At 39.9% G+C, this 26,867-nt stretch overlaps 1 protein-coding gene across 1 annotated transcript in view; it reads left to right on the top strand.

Moving 5' to 3' along the window:
* Positions 1–2,841: 2,841 nt before the first annotated feature.
* The window catches only part of LOC148647078 (uncharacterized), a 30,296-nt gene continuing 6,270 nt past the window's right edge, over positions 2,842–26,867 (top strand). The window contains exons 1-3 of the mRNA XM_088608656.1: positions 2,842–2,970; positions 9,632–9,739; positions 24,761–24,856. Of these exons, the coding sequence (XP_088464782.1) occupies positions 9,642–9,739; positions 24,761–24,856 (194 nt within the window). The 5' untranslated portion in view covers positions 2,842–2,970; positions 9,632–9,641. The remainder of the gene's footprint in view (positions 2,971–9,631; positions 9,740–24,760; positions 24,857–26,867) is intronic.

Raw genomic sequence — 26,867 nt, 5'->3', positions numbered from 1 at the left:
AGCCCCTGGATCCTGGAGTGCCTCCAGCTTCCCTGTGACCCTATACTGGATAAAGTTGTTAGAAAATGGATGGGATGGGCTCTCAGACGGATCTGAGTAGGCTGTAGTGGGAGTTAGTGTGCAGGATACACATCTGCCTCCTAGAGTGTTGGATAAAGTTACTTCACTGAAAATGTTTTTTGAAAGGTAATATATTACTTTCACACTGTAACAATGCATACAATACACTGTGCACTGTGGTGACTTTTTAAAATAAGTTTCCACCAAAGTTTTGTTAATTTAAAGTCCTTTTAGCTTAAGCACAAGTAGTAAATGGAATTGATTGCTTTTAGCAGAAACATTCCATATGCCTGCCTCCTTTTTGTATTCTGCATTGGCTTCATGATCTTTCCTTGTGTCTTAGATCCTAAATTTTAAATAAAAAAGATTTTGAGAATAACCACTACTGTCATGTCAGTTTTTAGTGAAATATTATTTCATTCAGTTATTTAAACGGTTCTAATCTCCTTTTCATGATTTTGCACATGATTTCCTTTTTCTTGATAGCTTTGTTTTGTGACTCCCAACACATGCATTGAATTAATACTTTGAGACAACCAAAGCTGTTTTGTTTGATAACTTTTTTAATGGTCAGGAGGGCCCTGTTTACAGCCTAAGTCTCAGTGTAGGACTGCTCTGCTCCTCTATCCCTGTGAGCTTGTAGTAGAATAAATCCAGTGTTTGATCTTTGCACAAGATAAGCTGTCATGGCCTGATGACTTGGAGTGCTTTCACCTCTCCACTCAGACACATTTCATCATTATTGTTATTTCCATCTGGCGGCAATATTTATCTCTCTGGGAATCAAAAGCCGGTAAATTCTAAATGCTGACAGAGGCAATAAGAGCTCAAATGGCAAACACAGCATGACCTCAATGATCTGTGTTTAGAAAAACACAAATGCTAATATTACAGTTAAAGTGAAACAATTGTGCTGCAAGCCTAATGAATAGGTTTAAATCTAATTTAGGATTGATATTACACTAAAATGTGTAAAAGTAGAGTTTTGGTTTTTTGTTAACTGTACCATTAAGGTGTCCACATTAGACCTACTGGATGATTGTCTCTTTGTGGAAAAAAAATATTAAAAAACAACATTTTAAAACCATATTTTATGAAGTATAATACAACTGTGTGAAAAAGTCTGAAAAGTATTATGCACAATATTTCAATATACTGCAACAATATGGCCCGGGTGTAGAATTACAGAAGGAGAAGGCTTATACTTTGTAATTTGAAAAACAGACTTTTACACGTATTGTATAACCCAGGTTCCCTGAAAGCTCCATGAGGCCAGGAACCTTCACCTGTTGCTTGGGAACCCCTGCATGTTCTTGATAAATATACTTTATGGAAATAATAAATTAAATGAAGAGAACTCCAGTCCTTGAAGTCTTATCCAGTATCATAAAGTATGTCTAGTATTACTGTATATCTGCAATATATTACTTACTGTGAGAAATCCATTTTTTAATTGTTCACAATGAGAACAATATTAAGATCACTTTATTGGCCATATACAATTTCTTGTATTAGGAATTTGTCTTCTCACATACCCCAACTTGCTCTCCAGGGGACAAACAGACAGGGAGAGAAGGTTGGGGTCAGCATTAAGAGCCTTGCTCAGGGGCCCAATGGAGTAGGATTCCTCTGCCAGCCACAGGACTTGAACCAGCAATCTTCAAGGCACAGGAGCAGATCCTTAGCCACAGAGCCATCACACAAGCCATTAACACTCATTTTTGGCGATGTAATAGCAACCCCTCTAACCTGCTTGATTGTGTCTCTCCAGGGTTGAAGATGTAACTGCTCTATTTAATTAGTACATAATAACATTTGTAATGGATGTTATGGGTGGCTGACTGTGCTTTCCCCCCCACATCAAACACACAATTAATCATCAAAATAGTTAGTCACATTTGGAGGGAATGTTTAACTCTCTAAGAGTCAAGACACAGAAGAAAAAGGGCTAATGTAACAAAATCATAGTGAACATTTCTGTAAATATGCATTAGTAAAAGTGAAACAAAATGCTAAAAGATGAGCAAAGCGAATATGCCTTAACATCGAAAGCAGAACCTGTGTGGAAATATAGCACTGATAATATTAAATACTGGGTCTAAAGCAGGATAAAAACTTTATACATTATAATATAAATATACATTCAAAACTGTCTATCATAGATGCAAAGTATACTTTATTTACTATTACAAGCAGACTTGTGACAAATCAAATTGACATATGAATTGAACAGATCTTTACTTTTGTCGCATTAATGAGGTACCTTCTTCTATTAATGTACTGTAGATCATTCCTTTTGCTTCAGACCTTAAATAATTTCTTGTCTTGACATCTAGACATCCCTCCCAGAAAATCCAGCTGGAAATGGTGTACAGTATAGTGTACATGTATAGTATAAAATGCAGTGACTGAAAGACAGAAAGAGCAGCCAACAAACTTGTTGGATTCTGTGTTTGTCAAAGAAATAACTATTTTTTGTAGTATGGTGACTAAAAATGTACTTACAGTATTCAAAATGAGGTCTACTAGTGTTAACTGCTAATCTTGAGTACTTGTAGCATTCAAATTGCTTTTATTTCTTTTATGAAAATACAGAACTTTGTTTTACTGCCTGCAGCCTGAGGTTCATTGTTTTGTCCATGCTGCGCTCCTGATCTGGATCCTGACTGAATTCCAGTGAATGTTTTTCATGCAGTGTATTATTGACATGAATAAGCCATCAACTATAAAAATATTTAAAGACCTGACTGCTCAAACCCTTTAAACAAACAAGAAGGAACATTTCCAGTTTAAGCAAACAAAAAAGGCTGATTTGTCTCTTCCTCCTCAGTTTGCATATAAAGAGATAGATCTATCTTATATTTAATGAGCTGGTGTCATTTTGCTTCGATCTCCTCTACACATTCAAGTGTAAGTAGTTTCAGTCCATGTTCTCTGCCTTATCTTTTGTGCTCTTTTCCATACATTTTTCTGCATTTTTTTAGTCCTTGTCCTTTTACTATGTTCACTTAACTGTAGAATTTGCTATTAGGTTTCTGCCCTCTGCTCACTTACACTTTTCACCGTCTTAATTGTTTCTCCTCTGCCATATCAAATTAATTTATGTTTTTAGAATTGTATACTTTAGCATAAATGTTTTTGTATTTAGGAGAGTTCTGGAAGGCAAGAGAGCTGGCAGATAATATTTTAGTTCTGAAACTTCAGAGTTCTTTCTGTTGTACAATACGAGGCCTTCTAACTTAGTATGAGGTCTCTGTGCAGACCAGCTCAAATGGAAGGAACTGTTAGCACTGCTCAGTCACATGTTCTCAGTCCTGGGTAATAAAATAGGTTCTAAAATATCCTGAATGAACATCTTGTATATAGATTTATAACATTTTCCAATTTAATGTACTAATATGAAGATGTACTTTTACCATATATAAATAGCATATATAGTATAAATATGTGTGTTGAGGTGTTGTAGTGTTCCCAGTGGGTAGGCAGGTCTAACAGGGAATCAAATGGTTTCCATTTTCTGAGGCAGGTGTGGTACTGTACATTATCACCTAAAGTTCAGAACCACTGGCAAGGCAAGAACTCCTTTTTTTAGCCCCTTTCAACCTTGGGTTGGTAGTAGTTTGGTCAAATTGTTATTAATGCAATGTCACAATAAATTTATAGAAATCGCGTATTTAATATTTGGCATGTGGAAATTGCCAGTAGAAGTTGACAAGACCCCCTGAACAGATCAAGGGAACCGATACAGAGTTCTTAATAACAGAACTTGTAGTGCAGGAGCTTTGGTTATATTTAACACACCTCGTTTCAAGAAAGACACAAAGTCCACCAAAGGGTAAAAAAACATAGTGCTCTTTATTTTACAGCACTGGGGAGAATCAACAGCATAAACACATGCTTTTTATGGAAGATTTTTATGCTACCTGTGTCATAAGAACCCAAGCCCATGATAAATTCAAATGACCTATTCTACCAGAATACGCATCCATCCATTTTGTAAACTCTTGTTCCAATTCGGGGTCACGGGTGAGCTGAAGCCTATCCCAGCAAGCAACAGGCACAAGGCAGGGTACACCCTGGACAGGACACGAGTCTGTCGCAGGGCACACACAGACGCAAACAAAAACACACTCACACCAGATCTAATTTTCCAAGAATCCAATATATTCCACCCCCAGGGCCAGAAATGAACCCAGCACTGCAAGGCATCAATGCTAAACACTTCACCACTGTGTCACAAATGACATTAATATCTTTTACTATTACCATTGTGAGCTAGGCCCGAAGTACTTGAAGAATTGTCCCCACATTATGTCCAGATGGGTCCTGGTGCTCCTCCACTCACTATTCTGAGCTCCTGAGGTGGAAGAGTCCTGAAATCACTGAGGACACATATGGTTCCAAGACCAGTTGCTTTTGACTCCTCTTTAGGGCAGACAGTAACATGAGGTTAGAGGGTCAATGACTCCAGCCCTACCAAATGTCAGGCAGCAGCTACAGATGCAGCCATTCAAAGTGCGTGGTACAGACACGTACAGGAGGTAATTGGCTATGGCATCGCACATTTTGAAGCAAGATGACGCGGGGTACCGCGGTACGTGATTGGTTGACCGACAGGGGCACTCGTGGTCCGTTGGTCTGTCGTAGAAAGATTTACTGTAAACGTCTTTACTGTGCCCGTTGTAGTATTGAATATTCATATGGAATTTTACCACTGAAGGGAAATCTTAGTGCCTGAGCATAAAAAGAATAGGAGCATACTGCAACGCGTGTGAAGGCCATAAACAATATTAATTTTGGAACATAATAATACAGTATATGGCTGGTCTCGGTACTTTAAAGAAAACATACACGAAACATGGTTTCATTAAGACCAGAATCGGTCTTGAGATATTTTTAACTTGATTTACAGTATTTGAGAGGTATGCCTTGACACCGATACTATGTAAATACTGCTCAAGTATATGTTTCTAGGTTTATATTATGCATTTCATACGGTCAAATTACTTTTGAGCAACTGATAAGAAGCGCGAAACGGTATGCCCAGGGCGTTTTAGTTTCGTTTTGTGCGGGTACTGCTTTAACTATATCGCCGTGGATTGATTAGAGATATCAAGTACATACAAGTCATTTTTTAAATGTTGTAGTTCGTCTTGTAAAAATGTTACGAGTACATCATCTGTCAACAATTACACAGGTTCTGTTTCCATATTGCGGATTTTGGTTACGTAATATTATTTTCTAATTTCACGTTGTGAATATATGATTTGGGCAAACAGAGCCGCAAAGAAGTACATTATGGGTTGTTGTTTTTTTTGGAGTTTTATCTAGAACAAGCGATGCTTAAACCTTTGTCTGATTCTTGTGAAACCATCCACACAACAGTTACCTAGGAGTTGACTTCAGTGATGTCACTGATGGGATGTTTCTAAAAATCCATCCACTGTAAAACGTCTACATTTCTGTATGAACCAGCTTAGAGGGCTAAAGACAGCTTGTGTTTAAATTGAGTGTAAGGTAATTTATGCTTCTAAAGTCATGGTCAGCATTTATTATTGTACTGTGCTGTAAACTTGTTCTGTGCCTCATTACATTATTTTATAGCTTTATCAAATCTGTACATTGTCTGTCGATAATGTTTCTGTAGTGCTTTTTCAGCACTCAGCATGTGACCGTGCTGGTGGTGCTGTGGGTTAGGTTCCTGACTCCCATGTCACACAGTCTGTGATTGAATCCCATCAAACTATGACTTTATTTTTTAACAAACATTTCTTTGAAAAAATGAAACGTTTCCCTTGGTCGGAGATTAAATAAAACCTCACTCGCACCAAACAAATTTATATTTCAAAATATCACAACATGATCGAATTTAAGTATTTTTAATAACAATGAATAGTCACCTATGCGTTACAAAATAAAAATTTATATTGATTTGAATCGCGTTTTGATTTAAATTGTAAACGCGTGTTTAAATATATGTGTTTAAAGGCGATATACTGCGCTGATTCTTATGGAATGTGTTCAGCCGGGGATTCAAAAAAATTTTTTTTTAATCGCGTATCTAAGGAAAATTGCAGTATAACTTTGTTCATGCACATCATTATACAGTATCTCATTTTGTATTTCTATAAAAAAAAATCATTTGCCCAGCCACTATTGTTGTTATTGTTTTTATCCTGCAAAGCGCTTTGAGGAGCACAGCTTTCTCACCACTTAGATTACTTTTTGACACCATCCTTACAGAAAACAGAAACTGATTGGATTTTCCGATGACATACAAGTGCAAAGATCACATATTTTAATCGTCTTTTTTCTGAACCAGGGAAAATCTGATCATGTTTCTCTATAACAATAATAAAAAAACTTTATTTTACATATCACCTTTAAAAGTGGCATCTCAAAGCAATACAGTATATGTAAACCACAGATTACAAAGTAAATACCCAGACAAACGCAAATGCGTTTTTAATAAAATGCTTTCATTCATTCAACAGAGAGAGAGCGTAAAACCTGGGTGTAACAGCTGTTCCTTTTTCTGATCACTCGCTCTCTGGATAAACATCTCGCCTGTCCTGTTCTTTGTTTTCCTAATTTGCTGATTATGCCTGCTGCGATCCACTCCTACCCTCACACCTAAAGAAGACTATTTTAAATTTCTTTGCGCATCCTTAAGGTGATATCATATAATATGGTGATATGTAAAATAATGTTTTTTTATTATTGTTATAGAGAAACATGATCAGATTTTCCCCGGTTCAGAAAAAAAGATCTAAAGTGTACTAGTTAAGAAAAATAAATCTAAACGGGGAGAAAGCTATGCTGAAAGCTTATTAAGATACTTAGAAGACAAAGATATCAATTTATTTTAGTTAAAATTTTATATATCACCTTTAAAAGTGGAATCTCAAAGCAAAGTAAATACCCAACACTGATCGTACCCATCTGTCATGCTAATAAAACACCTTGAATTGAATTGAACTGAGGGAGAGAGGGGGGGAGGGCAAGCGAGATAACCAGGACGTAAGGCAAATAAGATACACTCCACAGGCATTCACAACAGCGACATATGAAACGTTTGCACATATAGTTAAGTTATTACTTGGTTTTCAAAGTGCAATGAAATAGAATATTGTTGTTGTTGCTGTTCTTGTTGTTTTTATCCTGTAAAGCGTTTTGAGAAGCCACCTTTAAAGGCGATATATACTGTATAAGCGCTGATTCTTATGGAATGTGTTCCGCCGGGGATTCAAATTTTTTATTTTTATTTTTAAATCACGTATCTAAGGAAATCTCAGTATAACTTTGTTCATGCACAAACAGTGGCATGTTACATTAATAATTTGGGTGTCTTAATTCGATGTATTTAAAGCAGTGAACTACTGTAGGTGTAACATTACATTCAGAAATACAATCGAGAATAGTTTTGTGGTGTTTGTTTAGATGAAACGTTCCTAAAACATATAACGTAACAAAATTAAAGACGATTAAAATCTGTAATCTTTCCACTTGTACTATATGTCATCGGAAAGTTTCTGCTTTGTGTAAGGATGGTATCAAAAAGTAATCTTAAGTGGTGAGAAAGCTGTGCTCAATGTATTTAAGGGACTTAAACATAAAAGGAGATGCTTCATATTGCTTGACTAATTTTAAAAACTAAGTTATAAATGCAGACGCTCCCTCGGTGCCGCGCCGGGTGTAAATATCAAAATACACATTCGTCCCGGGCACAGGCCGAAGAGCGCCCAGCGGGGATGCGCGGGGAAGAGCAGGACACTAGTGAAAGGCGGGGTTTAGGAAGGCGTACAGTCTGGGCAGGTATAGATTACACTTTTCTAAAACGTATTTGAAAAATAAAAATGATTACAATCTAATCCTTCCACGTTTGATCCCAAAATCCCAAGAAAAATAAATCTAAATGGGTAGAAAGCTATGCTGAAAGTTTGTTAAGATACTTAGAAGACAAAGATACTGTATCAATTTATGTTGCATTAGTCTGATTATGATTAAAAAACACATATAATTAAACACGCGTTTGCGATTTAAATCAAAACACGATTTAAATCAAAACACGATTTAAATCAATATAAATGTTTATATTGTAACGCATACTGTCCAGCCTCAGAAGCAGGGACTGTTGTCAGAAGGGAAGAAGGTGACTATTCATTGTTATCAAAAATGACTTAGAATCGATCATGTTGTGATATTTTGAAATATAAAAGTCAATTGATTGTCCATAATATCGCTATTCTATTTTTTCGAAGAAATGTTTGTTAAAAGAAGAGTCCAGCACCAGCTGGATTTGAACACACAACTCGTGAGTTGGTAATTGGGCATATAGACCAGTGGGCTACAAGGGAAGTCACATGAAGAAAGAGGCGAAACAGCCCTACACAGCCCTGTCGCAGTACACGAATATAATCATATCATTATTAAATTCTTTAGATACGCGATTCCATATTATATTAGCAGAAAAGCTTAAAACTACCACTTTTTCACACGCTATTTCACAAGTTAGTTAAATACTTCGATGCTTAAAATGTTTAGGGAGAAATGGAATACCGGTGTGTATTTTTCCTTTAAAGTACCGATTCCTGGAATCTGACTGGCTGACACCCTTCTGAAGTGGTTCCATAATATCTGGTATACGGAAAAGAAAGCGTTGATAAAAAAGCCTGGATTCTCATGTATCTCATACAAGTATCTTTTAATACAGTCTTTGCTGTGCTCTTGAGGATCCTTTTTGAGGATCGTTTTTTATGCCCGTTGAAGTAAAACAAAATGCCTGACAAAGTAGGGCTTGGACAGATTCCAAGTGCTTGTACAAATGTGCTAAAGAAATTATACTTTGAGTATACAGCTTGTCCAAAGTCATTCATTATTAATACTATTAGTAATATCTTCAGTAAAGGCTTTGATGCATAAATATTTCTGATAAAGGTAGATTGTGTACTTTTGTCCAACTGAGCAATCTTGCTTTCATAAAATATACCAACATTTTAATGACTGATGATTAACATGCTGTAATACACAGTTCAAAATTAAAAGCTCAAATGCTGTACATGAGAGGTTAAGCTCCCCCTGGCGGTTTTACAAGGTGATGCCGGATACTTTCCGGCATGACGTCAAATGACACGATTAACCACGTGATACTGCGTGATACCGCGACACGCCCACCGGGGTTTGCCGCGAAATACCCCACCCATTTTGAATGGCTGCATCTGTATGTTGTATAGCATCTATTGCACAAGGTCTCCCATTCAAAGCCCAGCAGTGCTTAGCTAGTAATAACAATCAAGAATGGCAGTATTTCTGAGTTTTTGGCCATATGTTTTAAATAACATTGGTGAAATTTAAGTGTCACTTCAAATTTAAATGATAGAATTAAATAGATTTACAGTATATGTAGTTCAAGTGGGTTTCACACACCTGAAGAAGACTTCACAATATGTTTCTTTTCTTCTCTTCTCAGCATGGAATAAACCTTTACTTGTTCCTTTGTAGATTTATATGTACAGTATAAAAGTTCAGTCAGAATTATTTTTATATGTGTAATTGGTGTGGTGTGTTTCAGCAAGAAGAAGATGCAAAATAGTAGGTTGGCCCTGGTGCTGCTTCTGCAAATCAGCATCGGCACTGCAGAAGAAGTCCATCCAGAGGTCCTGAGGAAGCTCGTCAAGGAGTAAGTATATAGATATAAAGGTCATTCTGTGAGATTAAAGCAAAGATAGAGATCCATTGAATTTGAGATACTTTACAACACAATTCATTTTTTACACTCTGCTGTGTGATATATTTATTATCATTTGTGATAGTGGAATGGTTATACTATACCTACATTATCATTAGTTGACTTTCAGTTTTAAGCAGTGAAATTGATTGCATGGTACAGTCATTCTGGTTGAAGGGTAAGTGTGAATGCCCTCATGGTTATATTAGGTACAAATATAACATTATGACTAAATGCCAGTCAAAAGTCCATGCACATTCTTCTGCATTAAACATTGTAACAGTTTTCTTAAAGTTGCAGCTCAGCTATTGCTAGTGTAACAGTAGGCAGGTAGGAAATATGGATCCTGTGCAGGACTCAGGAGAGAGATAGAGAACACCATTCCAAATTGCTAAACAAAATGTAATTCAGGAAACAAGCAAGAAGGTCAGAAAATGAGAGAGACAACTAGAGAGCAACAACCCAAAACTAAAGACTAAATTGTAAATGAGGGGCAAGCTAGAAGGTCAGATACCGAATATAAACTAGTCAAGAAATAACGCACACCTGGGAGCCCGAGGAGAATCCGCTATAGTGAGCATGGAAGTGAGGAAAGAAGGGAACTGAAATAGTGACGGGGGTGAATGGTGATGCTGCAGGTGCAATACCTGCCACGTGAGCGTTTGTAACACACAGTGCGCATGGAAATGCGAGAGAGGTCAGAGATGTGTAACAGGTAATTTGTAGTTGCTATCATTGCACAATGTAATAGGTTTTTCATATAGTCAAATGATCATTGGTACCTTTCAATTCGGAAATAATTTCCTACCTCGAATAAGGAAATACCACATGACATATTTTTTGCTTGATGGCAGCTTTCCATTAGTAAGAAATCATGTTTGATCATTTTAGAAACGCAAACTGCAAAAGAATGAAGCTTACAAGTGGAGAACTGGGAACAGATGGATATACAATCATTATAAGGAAAGACGGTCACACTTCAAACACATAACATTACAGCCTCAAAATTAATTCATCCCTAAAACAATGAAGTTCAAGTTGATGATTAAAAGGATTATAGGACTAATGGTTTGTTTGAGATATTAAGAAAAAACTGCAGGTAGAGAATAAAATATGATGATGCAGAAATAAAACATGATGAAGATATTGCAACATGCTACAGATGCAGCCATTCAAAATTGGTGAGGTATTTCGCGGCATACCCCGGTGGGCGTGTCGCAGTATCACGCGGTATCACGCAGTTAACGTGGTGTCACGTGGTTAACTATCCGGCGTCGCCTTGTAAAACCGCCAGGGGGAGCTTAACCTCTCATGTACAGCATTTGAGCGTTGTATTACAGCATGTTAATCATCATGCATTAAAATGTTGGTATATTTTATGAAAGCAAGATTGCTCAGTTGGACAAAAGTACACAACCTACCTTTATCAGAAATATTTATGCATCAAAGCCTTTACTGAAGATATTACTAATAGTATTAATAATGGATGACTTTGGACAAGCTGTATACTCAAAGTATAATTTCTTTAGCACATTTGTACAAGCACTTGGAATCTGTCCAAGCCATACTTTGTCAGGCATTTTGTTTTACTTCAACGGGCATAAAAACTCCCTTGCTTTTAACAGGGCGTTTCATAATTTCTAACTACGAAAATGATTTAAAATGCGACACTTATCATTCAACTAGAGCTTAAAATATCACAAGGATCCTCAAGAGCACAGCAAAGAGTGTATTAAAAGACACTTGTATTTATCAACGCTTTCTTTTCCGTATACCAGATTTTATGGAACCACTTCAGAGGGGTGTCAGCCAGTCAGATTCCAGGAATCGGCACTTTAAAGGAAAAATACTCACCGGTATTCCATTTCTCCCTAACGATTTTAAGCATCGAAGTATTTAACTAGCATGTGAAATAGCGTGTGAAAAAGTGGTAGTTTTAAGCTTTTCTGCTAATATAATATGGAATCGCGTATCTAAAGAATTTAATAACGGTATTCGTGTGCTGCGACAGGGCTGTGTAGGGCTGTTTCGCCTGCTTGTTCATGCGAGCTGTCTTGTAGCCTACTGGTCTACGTGTGTAACTACCAACTGGCAGGTTGTGTGTTTGAATCCAGCTGGTGCTGGACTTTTCTTTTAACAAACATTTCTTCGAAAAAATAGAATAGCGATATTATGGACAATCAATTGACTTTTATATTTCAAAATATCGCAACATGATCGATTCTAAGTCATTTTTGACAACGGTCCCTGCTTCTGCTTCCTGCTTCTATTGTGTATGTGTGTGCAACAGAGTAAATTTTTATAGAGAAATGGAGGCTGGACAGTATGCATTACAATATAAACATTTATATTGATTTAAATCGTGTTCTGATTTAAATCGCAAACGCGTGTTTAATTATATGTGTTTTTTAATCATAATCAGGCTAATGCAACATACATTGATACAGTATCTTTGTCTTCGAAGTATCTTAATAAACTTTCAGCATAGCTTTCTACCCGTCAAGATTTATATTTCTTGGGATTTTGGGATCAAACGTGGAAGGATTAGATTATAATCGTTTTTATTTGTCAAATACGTGATTGTATTTCTGAATGTTATGTGACACCTACAGTAGTTCACTGCTTTAAATACATCGAATTAAGAAAGTTATGTGTAGCACTTTAGATCTTTTTTCTGAACCAGGGAAAATCTGATCATGTTTCTCTATAACAATAATAAAAAACTTTATTTTACATATCGCCTTTAAAAGTGGCATCTCAAAGCAATACAGTAGATCGAAAAACAGTTAAAAGGGACCAAATTAAATACCAAACAATCGCAAACACGTTTTCAATACAATTATTTTATTCATTCAGCAGTTTGTGAGAGGGACATCCAGCAGAGAGAGACACACACCGGTTTTCATTGACAAAATTGTTTTTTTTCAATTCCTCTTGTCTAACAGGAATGTTTTGTTTGTGGACAGACTGTTAGACAAGAGGAAAAGACCGCCTCCTCCTACGAAGCATTAATCGCGTATCTAAGGAAAATTGCAGTATACCTTTGTTCATGCACATCATTATACAGTATCTCATTTTGTATTTCGATAAAAAAAATCGTTTGCCCAGCCACTACTGTTGTTATTGTTTTTATCCTGTAAAGTGTTTCCTTTTTCTGTTTTCCATTTCCTTTTTCTGATCACTCGCTTTCTGGATACACATCTCACCTGTCCTGTTCTTTGTTTTCCTGGTTTGCTGATTATGCCTGCTGCGGTCCACTCCTACCCTCACACTTAAAGAATACTATTTTAAATTTCTTGGCGCAGTTCATTAACCCTTGTATGTGCTGTCCGCGCCCAAAATGCAATTTAAAAAAAGTAAAAAACCGCGCTCAAAATGCAATTTAGAGCTTAATAAGATACACTCCACAGGCAAAATTAAAGACAAAACTAAAGACGATTAAAATCTGTAATCTTTCCACTTGTACTGTGAGTCATCGGAAAGTTTCTGCTTTGTGTAAGGATGGTGAGAAAGCTGTGCTCAATGTATTTAAGGGACTTAAAAGTAAAAGGAGATGCTTCATATTGCTTGACTAATTTTAAAAACCAAGTTATAAATGCAGACGCTCCCTCGGTGCCGCGCCGGGTGTAAATATCAAAGTATACATTCCCAACAAGAATTGTACCCATCTGTCATGCAAATAAAACACCTTGAATTGAATTGAATTGAGGGAGAGAGGGGGGTAGTGGGACAGAGATACTGTAGATAGACTCAAGGCAAATAAGATACTTATGGGTACGCAGGCATTCACGACAGCAACATACGAAACATTTGCACGTACTGTATAGTTAAGTTATTACTTGGTTTTCAAAGTGCAATGAAATACAATATTGTTGTTGCTGCTGTTCTGGTTGTTTTTATCCCTTAAAGCGTTTTGAGAAGCCACCTTTAAAGGCGATATATACTGTAAAACCGCTGATTCTTATGGAATGTGTTCCGCAGGAGATTCAAATTTTTATTTATTTATTTTTTAATTGCGTATCTTAGGAAATCTCAGTATAACTTTGTTCATGAACAGAGGCATGTTACATTATCATTAGTTTTTTTAACAAGGCTCGCCAGCTAATGTGAATCAAAACCTGTCTTGCTAGCTTTTAAAGTCGTGCATGTGTAAACTGTACTAGAGGGCATGCAAGTTACTCTGCCCCTTTCAGCTGCAGGGAGTCCCTCTGCTGCAACACACAGCAGACAGAACGGGAGACTATTGCCTTTCATATCTGACACCAGTGAAGTAAAAGGGGTGTCTAAAGGGGTGATTTCAGACCACATTTTAGTTACTTTATTTTGTTTACTTTTAACATTTCTGTAATTTACAGTAGATGTCACAATAGAAGCCCGAAGCCTATTATACTCAGTCTAGCCTTGGATCCTCTGAGTCCCATGACTCAGTCTTGTCTGCTTTCCTAGAATAAAACCAGTTAAGTCTTGTGTACTATGCAATTTATATTTTCCGATTCCATGCATTCCCTTAATGTTTAGAGTTTACTATATTCTCCAGACTCAAACACATAAGTACTAATAGCTCTGTCTGTTTAGGAGACTCTTTACAGTACTGTGTCCCACTACCCCCATGAATTCTTTAGGTTGGGTCTAATATTTTCCAGTAATATACAGAATGGCATACAAAATGCTGTCAGGCAGGTAACAGAAAAGAGAAAAATATAAATATTTCCATTTTACAGACGTTCACACATTTATAACATTTCGGCTCAATAAAAAGCTAACCCAATAATTAAATGTGATAAAGTATAGTTTGGATGTTTATACATTCCTGTTAATCGTATTCTTGATTTATTTCAAAGTGTTCATGTTTCATTTGCTAACTTAGAGCATATTGTGCAATGAAGAATAAAATAGCTGCATGACAAGTGACTTCCTTCTCTCAGTGGAAATTAAAAGGTAGCCTGATAAATTATAAGACAGTAAGAAAGGTTCCAATCAGGAGGAGACAAATCTTTCCATTTTTTTTGTTTGATTGCTGGTAGCAAACTGATCTGAGGATCTACTCCAGCTCTTTCTCTTTTTATCATACAGTAAATTTTATTTTCTTGCTTTCTGAAACACAATATAACAAAAAATAACCTCACAAACTCAAAGAAAAAATCCTTGCTCCCCCCCTCCCTTTGGCAGTACTTCCTCCCATGCTTTTAACTAAGGACATCTAAAATACTGTCAAACAGCTACAATGGTATCTCTGTACAAGGCTTTGACTGTGTCAATCACAGCACCTACCGTTCCCTTACCAGCAACAACATGGATTCTAACACTCAGACATTAAAAAAGTCAGGCCAAGAGAGAAAATACTGAGCTTTACAACATGCGGTACCAGTAACATTTTACCCACAGTAGACTCACCAACCAGATGTGTTTCAGTTTCTGTGATAAGCCTAGATTAATCATATCCTCTCCTCTAGTAGGAGCACCAACGCCATGTTAGTGGCAGCCTGCTACAGCAGCTCTGTGTTTTTTTGTTGTCTTTTTGTTTCTTTCAGTTAGTTAATGCTAGTGTGTTAGTGTTTTTTCTTCATACCTTTGCCGGCAACTAGATTTGCGATCACAACATGATGGATACTAGGAAGCTGAGAAACTTTTTCTTGTTTTTTCTGATACTCGGACCTCTGTGGCTATCGAGTTGCAATGCCGATAGCCACAGAGGCATTGTCTACACGCGGGACCAGCTGATCGCGCTAGCGCGTCCGGCTCTACTCACTGGAGAGAAGCCATCGGTGCCGGAGGAGCTGAGGAGGAGAAGCCGAGGCTGTAGGGCTGGTGCGACGCAAAAGGCGAAGAGAAGGAGATTTAAACCCTACCTTCCTTCGATCATCATGGGAAATGTGCGGTCCTTAGTGAACAAGATGGACGAACTGGGAGCATTGGTGAGAAGCCAGAGGGAGTATCGTGAATGCAGTATCATGTGTTTCACCGAGACGTGGCTGCAGGAACTTATTCCGGACTCGAACGTTACCATCGGCGGCTTTCAGACGGTGCGGGCGGACAGAAACACCGAGAGCGGTAAGAGGAAAGGAGGGGGGCTCGCGGTGCTTGTAAACAACAGATGGTGTAATCCTGGACATATTCATGTTAAGGAGCGCGTCTGTAACCCGGACATCGAACTGGTAGCCGTAGGACTGCGTCCGTACTATCTGCCGCGGGAGTTTACATGCGCCATCTTTGTTGTTGTTTACATTCCACCTACGGCAAATGCAGAGGTAGCATGTGACGTCATAAACAGTCACAGCCAGGCTACAAACAAAGCACCCAAGCGCTTTTATAGCTATTTCAGGGGACTTTAACCACGTATCTATTTCCACCACTCTGCCTACTTTCCACCAGTTTGTTAAGTGCCCGACCAGGGAAAACAAAACACTGGACTTATTATATGCCAATGCTAAGGATGCATATAGTTCCACAGCCCTTCCCCCCCTTGGCAGATCAGATCACAACCTTGTCTTGCTTACACCACTATACAAGCCTATTGTCCAGCGCCAACCTGTGACCATGAGGACCGTGAGGAGATGGTCTCAGGAGGCTATGGAGGATCTACGTGGTGCTTTGGAGGCCACCAACTGGGATGTGCTGTGCGAACCACATGGGGACGACATAGACAGCATGGTGGACTGTGTCACTGACTATATTAACTTCTGCGTAGACAACACCATCCCCACCAAAGACGTACACTGCTTTTCAAATAACAAACCCTGGATCACCAGCGACCTGAAGGCTCTTCTGAATGACAAGAAGAGAGCCTTTAGGAGGGGAGATAAGGAAGAGGTCAAGCGTGTACAGAGGGAGCTAAAGCAGAAGTTAAGAGAGAGCAAGGACGCCTACAGGAGGAAGGTAGAGGACAAGCTGCAAAGGAATAGGGTGAGAGATGTATGGAGCAGCATGAGAGAGATCACTGGCTTCAAACAGGCTGGGGTTGCAACAGAAGGGAACCTGGAGATGGCCAACAAGTTGAACCAGTTCTTTAACAGGTTTGATTCTGGGTCCTCTGTGGCGCAACACCCATCCCCCCACAGCCACACGCTCCCTAACCCTTCACAGCTGCAACTGCCCAACACCTCCTCCATCCCCCCACAAACATGGCCGCCTACAGATACAACCCCCGACGGCTGCTCACCCACCCATCCCCCACAGCTGCCACTCTCCAACACCTCCGCCATTAACACCTCCGGCACTGAAAGCACTATGAGCATCATCCCCCGGGCCAGGCTGACCATCACAGCTGACCAGGTGAAGAAGGAGCTGAAGAGGCTGCACGAGGGTAAGGCCACAGGACCAGATAACATCTGTCCCAGAGTTCTGAGGGCCTGTGCTGATCAGCTGAGCGGAGTGCTCCAGCGACTGTTCAACCTGAGCCTGCGCTTGGAGAGAGTCCCGGTGCTCTGGAAGACATCATGCCTGGTCCCGGTACCAAAGAAAGGGCGCCCCTCTGTCCTCAACGACTACAGACCAGTTGCACTGACTTCTCACATCATGAAGACACTGGAGAGGCTGGTCTTATCCCACCTGAGACCCCTGGTCAGCTCATCACTGGACACCCTACAGTTTGCCTACCAGCCCAGTGTTGGTGTGGAGGATGCGATCATCTACATGCTGCAAAGGGCCTACTCACACCTGGACAGGGCTGGCAACACTGTAAGGATCATGTTTTTCGACTTCTCCAGTGCCTTCAATACCATCCAGCCCTTACTTCTAAGGAGGAAGCTGGAGGAGATGCAAGTCGATGCCTCCATGACCTCGTGGATCACTGACTACCTGACGGGCAGACCACAGTCTGTGAGACTTCAGAACTGTGTGTCTGAACTGGTAGTGAGTAACACAGGGGCACCTCAAGGGACAGTTCTTTCTCCATTCCTCTTCACCCTCTATACTTCGGACTTTAAGTACAACTCAAAGTCATGCCACCTGCAAAAGTTCTCAGATGACTCTGCAATTGTGGGATGTATCAAGGGTGAGCAGGAGGAGGAGTACAGAGGACTGGTCAGCAGCTTTGTGGAGTGGTGTGGGGTGAACCACTTGGAACTGAATGTTACAAAGACAAAGGAACTGGTGGTAGATTTCAGGAGGAAAAAGGTCAAACCTACTCCTGTCTACATCCATGGGAGTGGCGTGGAGATGGTGGACTCGTACAAGTACCTGGGAGTGCACATCGACGATAGACTGGAATGGTCTAAGAACATCGAGGCCATCTATAAGAACGGACAGAGCCGACTTTACTTCTTGAGGAGGCTCAGGTCCTTCAATGTGTGTAGTAAGATGCTGCACATGTTTTATCAGTCGGTGGTAGCGAGTGCCATTTTCTACGCAGTGGTGTGCTGGGGCTCTGGGATTAGAGCAGTAGATTCCAAAAGGCTGAACAAGCTCATCAGGAGAGCGAGCTCTGTCATTGGGTCTGACCTGGACCCCTTGGAGGTAGTGGCTGAGAGGAGAGTGATGTCCAAACTAGAGGCCATCATGGACAACTTCTCCCATCCCCTCTATGACAGGCTTGCAGGAATGAAGAGCACGTTCAGCAATAGACTGATTCATCCACGGTGCGACAGGGAGCGCTACAGGAGGTCATTCTTGCCGTCTGCCATAAGACTGTACAACGCATCCACCATGCGTCTTGGCAGAGGCAACAGCGACAGTGACCTGTTTCTGGACTAAACGCATATACACATCTACTGCTACATCTGTTCTCTTTCTTTTTCTTTTTCTTTTTCCCGTTTACAACCACTTTTGTGCAATATATGCCAGGGACCTGTGCAATACATTTATATTTATATTTATATCTATGGTTACATCTATATCTATATTCATACGTGTGATACGATTTTCTGTGTACTGTTCTGTTCTAGTTTCCTCTTGTGTGTCCGGACTGTGAGTAACTCTTGTATTGTATTGTATTGTATGTATTGTACTATTAGTATATAATTCGTTACACTGTGGCTGTGTTGTGTGTGTGTTAAGCTGCTGTTGCACTGCAATTTCCCTCACGGGATCAATAAAGTATCTATCTATCTAAACATGTAACGTCCCTATTAAAAATAATGGCAAAACAGAAGTTCACTCTTTCTAGAACATACCTTCCTATGGACACTCCTAAAATGTATAAAATAGTGTCCACAGCATCTCATAATAGAGGCAAATGGGGAACTACAAACTCATTTCATACAATGCCATCCATGAGGGGTTAAATACACCCTGAGAGAAATTAATTTCTGGATAATTCAACGGCTATGATTTCTAGAATATGTATTATCCCAAATATTTTCAAAAGAAATTGAATCATTTCAATGAATCTGTGCCATTCAAGTACCTACTCCAGACAGTAACCACTGCTAAGGGTTTATATGAAGCTTGCATTAAAAGACTTTAAAAAAATGTCATGTTCCCATAAAAAAGTCATGCCTTGGAGTATAGACCCCCAAAGGAATGCCATAGACTCAAACCGCAAAATAAACACATACAGAAAGAAAGTATTTGTATTGTAATTGCAAATCCTGGTATGAGTGATTGGTATGACTTTCCTCATTACAAATCTCTTATTAGAATTTAAATTTCTCTGTAACTCCAGGTCAGAACAGAGAAAATATAACTGCCTTAAGGAGTTTACAATTATGAAAAATAGAAGGATAAGCATGATACGTATGTCTTCTGTCATTTTCTAAGTCATGTTACTGAGCACCAAATCTTATTGAGAATATGAATCCATTTAAGGTTTATACCATTAAAGTAAAGGTTTATTCCATGCTGAAAATGTTTGTACCAGACTTTTTTGAGGCCTGTTTAATTGTGTCTGAAGTCTGATGTTGTAAATTTTATTGTTAAAAAGATCCATGAAAATGTCACTACTAAAGTTAGCTGGTACTGTTGGTATTGTAAGTGGCAATTAGAGCTCATAGTTTACCGCTCCTGTCTTTCTGAGCAAGGAAGAGCTCTTCATCTGCAACATATCTTTATGAAAGCGACCCTTTAAGAACAAAACAAATTCCATAATTTGGTAACACCATGGCTGAGTCATTCATGCCTACCTCAGACATTGTACTACACTCATACTGTAAGTACTTCACACAAGTGCCAGACATCTTTTTCAACTTTCACTTTTGCAAGTGACAGAACTATAACAATAATTTATTATTAATTACTGGCAAAGGATTGTGTACAGCATATAAAAATTCTCACATACACATACTGTATATCATTAAAACCTACACTTGTTCTCTCAAATCTATAAACAATAGAACTATGACTTTATTTTAAATTCGATCATGTCCTGATATTTGGTGCGAGTGAGGTTTTATTTAATCTCTGGCCAAGGGAAACGTTTCATTTTTTCAAAGAAATGTTTGTTAAAAAATAAAGTCATAGTTCCATGGGTTTCAATCACAGACCATGTGACATGGGAGTCAGGAAACTAACACACAGCACCACCGGATTTAATAACGCAATAAAAACGCTATAAAATAATGTGACTAGGCACAGAAAAAGTTTACAGCACAGTACAATAATAAATGCTGACCATGACTTTAGAAGCATAAATTACCTTACACTCAATTTAAACACAAGCTGTCTTTCTGTATGAACCTCTAAGCTGGTTCATACAGAAAATGTAGAAATGCATTAGCCTGATTATGATTAATAAACACATAATTAAACACGCGTTTGCGATTTAAAACAGAACACGTGTCTGTACCGCTCACTTTGAATGGCTGCATCTGTATAGAGAGGCTAGGAAAGATAAAAACTAATAAATCAACCACTGTTCTCCTTTACCAGGGCAGAATGTTGCAATCTTGAACAAGCAGCTCTTTGGCCTTAACCTTTCCATGGAAATCACCTTCTCACACCTGCTCTTCCTCCCTGTACACCTGATGAAACTCCTAGAACTCCTGGAACAACCACACCTCATCCTCTTTCCATCTCATTCTCTCTTTCACAATCTCCATTAAACCCCGCCCTGTCTGTGGTCCCCTCCTCTTTTCCACAGTTTCCTCTCACTCTACTTTCCCTTTTCCTTCCTCTCCATTCCTCTGCCCTGTGGATGCAAGCACACAACATCAGCCAGCACCAACGCTGCACTGTGTGGATGCCAGAGTAAAAACAACAGATTCTGACACAGAGGTGCTCAGGCATAATTCCACAGATGGTAGCTCCTTAACCAAGCACCGACACCAACTGTCTCTTTAAAAGGCGATTTTTGCTCTCACTAAACCCATTCAAAGCAGCAGCAGGATGAAACACTTAGGTCATGGCAATGGTGCCTGCTACCACTGCTTATCCTCCCTAAACCTCAGACTCCTCAGAGGGTACTCCAATGTGGTAAATATTTTCACAGTCCTTCTCATTCTTGACTGGCAAAACAGCCCAAAGCTTTTGTCACTTGCAGAACCCCTCTGCTGCAAGTTCCACTTGCTTCCATATGTAAGCATAACTCACTCTCTGCATTCCCTTGATCTTCACTTTTGTTTCTCATTGTCTGAATTACCAAGCAGTCCTCTGCTCACACAGCTACTGTTAGTCCATACCACCCACCAGTGGGGGTTGGACAGGAGGAGTGACATTTCCAAGAACAAGGGAGTCATAGTTCAGAGGTAGTGGCCAGTGCGCTCCAGAATGGACTCTGCTTCACAGGGATACTCACAGGGATACTGGACATACAGGGAGGAGAATCAGGGACAGGGCAGGGCTGCTCAGTCTGCACTTGAAGCCTGCCAGGGTCCCAGTTGAAAAAGGGACGAACCATCAGGATCTGAGGTTGTGCTGTGCTCCAGGCTGCAAGGCAGTGTCAGGTTGACCCACTAAGGTAACGGGAGGATGGTCCCTATGCGGTACCTAAAGAGTTAAAGTCCGAGTCAGGTTCAGAGATCCGTGGGAAAAAGGCAAGAGAGAAGGTATCCAAACCAGAGAAGGGCAAGACTGAGTTCGAAGTCGAGAAGGCAGGTCCAAGAGTCAAAAGGGGAAGATCAACGAGTAGGCTTCCAAATCCGAGGGGTGAGACAGTAGACGAAGTTGAGGTTGAGTTCTGTGGTTAGTAACTAAGAGTTAGAAGGCAAAGAGATACAAAGGCAAGGCAGGTGAACTAACGTACAACCAATACCGGGCGAAGAGCAGAGGGTTCAGAGGGGTTTAAGTACTGTGCGAGGAAGAAGGTGCGTTGATTGAGGAAGTGTCGTGGTTGGCTGATTTGCAGGGGCGGTGTCGTTTGGCAGAAGTGCTCAGGGCTGGAGTGTAGTTAGTGTGGGTGCGTTTCTGTGTGAGAATACGGTGAGTAGAGGGCGTGACAGGCAGGGCTGAAGGGTCTGCACCTGAGCCAACAGGGTGGTCAATGGGGAGAGTGCCAGGCACCAAGCTGGGTATGTTTATCAAAGCCAAACCTTGGACCAGGCCAAGCAGTTCGCCCATGGAGAACCAGATTCATTGCAGAGTCCCCAGCTACACTGCCACACTCAGCAGGCTGGACCAGTACTGAAAATCATAGCATCAGATGGTCCCCCAGAAGAGTCTGAGCATGCCAGGGAGCAGGGAAACAACAGGGAAAATCCAGGCAGACAGGGAAACGGGAACGAGGCAGAGAGGACAGCACTGGAAAAGCAATCTGGTGATTCGAGCATGAATCACAGGGCAGGGATGCAAGTAACCTGATGCCAGATTGCCAAGGAGAAGCTTAGTAGAGCTTACAGTAAATAACTCAGAGCACTTGATGCAATATGGTATCTGGTCTCCTCAGCAATCAGTGCAAAGCAGGCAGGAGTGTAGAGGTGTGGCCCTCAGCCACTACATGAGAAAGACAAGTCTGTGGTCACTACAGCTGCAACATGCCTGTTGCTTCATGGCAGAGGGGATATACAGTAACTCCTGCTTTTAAAGAGCTCTGGCTTTAAAAAGCCAATGTTTCAATTGTTTAAAAGTTTATTTGCATCAATTCTTCTGGGGTGTGTTGGCAAAACACCTAAATCACCTTTTACTTCAAAAAAAGTATTAATCTCACTTTTAAGTTTGTACTCTGCCTCAGGCTCTTGCTGTATTCTCCTAAATGTTTATAGACTTAACAGATTTAACAGGTTCTTTCAGATCATATTTAGAGATTTAGAGAGGACTCATGTTTTCAGTGTTTTTGGGTATATTCTTGGTGGCCTCCTTGACCAGTGCTCTTCCCGCCTGGATACACCGTTTCTGAGGACTCCCTGTTTGTCACACTTTCATAGTTATTCCATATTTTCTACATTTCTTTATAATGGACTTTAGTGTGCTTTGGAGGATATGTAATGCCTTAGATATTTTCTTATACCCGTTCTCTGAATGATGCTTTCCAATAATCCCAGGTTTACTTTGAAAGGTCCTTTGTCTTCATGATGTAGCTTTTATTGGGAGCTGTAGTAATCAGTTGTGGGACCTCCCACAGGTACAATATATTTATCCTAAACTCAAGTGAAACACCCTAATTGCACACAAATTCATTCAACAAATTATGTGACTTCTAAAGATGTTTGGTTACATCAGAGCCTATTTAGGTTAATTATAGTAAAGGGGGTGTATACTTATACAATCACTTATTTTCTGTTTTATATTTGTTTATAATTTATGTAATAGTGTCTGGTTTTACGTGTACTGCCTGAGCACCGGCAGAGCACTTCTTTTCCTTGGCCAGGGAGTGAGCGGTGTCGTAAGGTGATTCTTCTTCGTTATATATGACATCGGGTTTTTCCATTAATGGGAAAAAATAAGCTGCAGTTACCTTCTGGAAACCTGAAATAGAGAGCAAACACACAAACACGCCGTGGAATTGGATGGAATAATTATGGGAGCACTGGGGCTCATCAGGGCATCACAGTAACACAGTAAAATGTGAAAAAGTCCAAGGTGTTATTTAGCAGAAGTTCATGATGAGGTCAACTTCTAATCTTGCACTTCTGCTCTCTTCCATGTGGTTTAAATATTTGCTAACTGCCTGCCAACGCTGCGCACATTTTTCTATTGTCCCTCTTCCCACGCTTGGCTCTGCCTCCCTGGTTCATTCCTTGTAAGCGAGGGGATCTTCACCCAACATTCATTTTCTCACCCAGATGAGTACTAAATATGCTAGACCTTTATATTTGTCAGCTTGTTTTATCATGATTACAATTTCACAGAACTACCAAAGTCACAAAATATCTGAATCAGGAAACTTTATTCCTGTCAGCTGGACCTATGTTACTGGTTAAGCTAATGAAATGATAGAGTTCAATTCAAACACTATTAAGGCAAAAATAAAAATAAAAACAGAAATGGTCCAGTTCTTCTAAGATGTAGGCAGGACAGCAGATTAATTAAAGAATATGTTATCATATGAACAAGTAATAGGTTTATTCCATGCTGAAAAAAAGAAGAAAGAGAACACAATGTTTCGGCCGTGGAGCCTTCTTCACACCTGAAGAAGGCTCCACGTCCGAAACGTTGTGTTCTCTTTCTTCTTTTTTTCAGCATGGAATAAACCTATTACTTGTTCCTTTGCAGCCTACGCATGCTGACGCAGCTACCCACCTGAACTACTATGTTATCATATGTTTAGACTTCCAGAAAGATCTTGATAGGTTTCATCACAATGATTTAAGTCTCAGTTTAAAGCCACAGAATTTAATACAGTATACACATGAATTGAGATCTTAACAAATGGGTAGCAATGCATCATTGTAACGAGCACAGTGTCTATTTGGGATGATGTGAGCAAATTTCAATATCTTGTCAGCTTCTCTTTCTGGATATTTTTATGTATACTTGCTAAATAGTGTTTTTGTCTTAAAAACAGTGTTTTTCTTATTACTATGTTTTGTGATGGGTCTGCAACCAGAGCTATAAGCAGAAGATGGATTTATCTAATTCTTGTCTCAGAAATTTTAATTATGTTCTTCTCCTTGACAAAAGTTGATATTTTTTCACTTTCTTTTTGCACCCTTTTCTCTTTCACAGCTTCCTCATTACAAACTACCAGAGATCTGGCTTTCTAAACCAGATGAGCTTTATGATTGGCCTGAGCCCGGAACAGTGCAGGGATGCAAGCGGAGTGTAGTGATTCATAGCCGGTTCAGGGACGCCAAATATGTAATCATAGTGGCTCTCTGAAGGCACCAGTTCTGTAGGGTTTGGGCATTTACTGAGACAATTATTAATTGTAGCAGTAAATCACAAAGTTGATTCTTTTGATGGCTTTAGAATCCAACCATGCGACATAACTCAAACAACGCGCACACACAGGTACTAATACACGAGGATACATTTATTAATACATAGAATATGCATATAAACCTAACAGATCTTATCGAGAGGGTTATCAGAATACAAAAGATATATATTCAATCAGTTACAAAGTGTTACACATCAAGAGGACATACGTTCAGTATATCATTCATTAAGACCGTTTCGTAAAGTGAACTTGGTTACAACTTCTACATTAGATACTCAAACAAGTACATAACTCTTAGGAATTAAATTGATATCAACTGGTTGGGATAACAATTGAATTCTCGAGCTGTAATGCATTGAAGTTGAATACTCATCCAATCTTTGGGGATTCAGATCTCCTGCGGGCACAAAGAAACAGTTGCAGGCTGTTGCTGTCCAATCCGCGCTCTCTGGCTTGGTGCCAGGCTGTGCTGTGCGGCTTGCGACGGTGCGCTGCTGATGCTCACTGTTGGCATTAACTAGCAAAGTTTGTGCACAGGAGAAAAGATGACTGTGGGTCCCAGCAAGTCAGGAAGAGGACTGGTTCGTTCCTGATGAAGAGCTAGTTCTGAATAGTGATTCAGCTTTCCACAGTTCCGACCTGTTCAGGAGGCCTGCTGCTGGTTACTCTCTGGTAACCTCCACTCTAGACTCTTAGAACAAAGGAAAGTTCTGGCACTCGGACACACTGGCCGTTCCGTGGTTGTCCGGGCTGAGTCTCAGGATGGTCAGGAGGCGCGCTGCGAGAATGTCCTGCCCTTGGGAGCCTTCTGCTCCTGGGCCGTCCTGCCCTGGAATTCTCACAGAATCTTGTTGAATCTGAATCTGAATCTGAATCTTGTCTGAATCTCTCAGGCTCTCTGTGTTGCCTGTTTTTACCTGGAGGAACTTTAGCTCATTGATTGGCTGAAAGTTCCATGGGCATCAGAGTCCCACGTGGGTTACTCGGCCCTACCAGTCCCTGATTGGTTGATCAAGGTGAGATATGAGTCACTTAGTCCTGACACTTAGTAATGCAGTCCAGATGTCCAACTGGCACTCCCTAGACAGATAGGCACCAATGGATGACCATTGATCATGATAGCCAGGCTTAGCTAAGTGCATCCCCCTTTGGGAGCTGTCCTTGGACCTTAAATCACCTTGCATGAATGGTTTCTCTGTGGCTGCACCACAGAGATGAACAGAGAAATGAGGCCTAATTTGGGAAAGCTCAGAAACACTTAATTCTGCCTTATTATTAAGCCTCGCCGCTACATATCCCCCCTTTTTGAAGGTCACGAGGTCCTGAGGCGTTGTTGCCTTCAAAACAAAACAGAGTTAAGTGATGTCCCTTGCCATTAGAACATTAATCTTAAATGTCTACATTACTCCTCGAGAATTCATACCGGAACCAGCATTGGATACAAACAGGATGAATAACATCTGGAGTATGTATAAACACGGTAGGAGACATTATCTAAGTCTAGGAATTACACATCAGGAAGTTCACTGTCAATATCTGATACCTCTGTGGTAGATATTTGGGGAGAAGTCACTTCCTTTCTTTTGACATGCTACCTTTGACTCATTCATGCTACCCAGAGTACATTTTGATGTGAGACTACATCATTCAGAGTACACTGTCAGTCATGATCCAGCTACCTGGCAGTAGTGTTACAATAACAACAGTTCCTGTTCCCAGCCCCCCGATAAACCACAACACCTGTGTTGGGTATCTGCTAGGGTGGTTTGGAGGTTTGTTCCATTAAAGCAAACTAACTACCTGTACCTCTTCAGGGCTTACTGTTTCTTGGATTTCTATCCAATTCAATAGTGTGGCACCTGAAGGCATCCAAGACCTCAAGTTTGGTCTTAT

Source organism: Lepisosteus platostomus, chromosome 16 (assembly GCF_059453375.1).
Source record: "Lepisosteus platostomus isolate fLepPlt1 chromosome 16, fLepPlt1.hap1, whole genome shotgun sequence".
Classification (NCBI taxonomy): Eukaryota; Metazoa; Chordata; class Actinopteri; order Semionotiformes; family Lepisosteidae; genus Lepisosteus; species Lepisosteus platostomus.
Note: the sequence above shows the minus strand (reverse complement) of the source record. Positions and strands in the feature narration are given on the sequence as shown.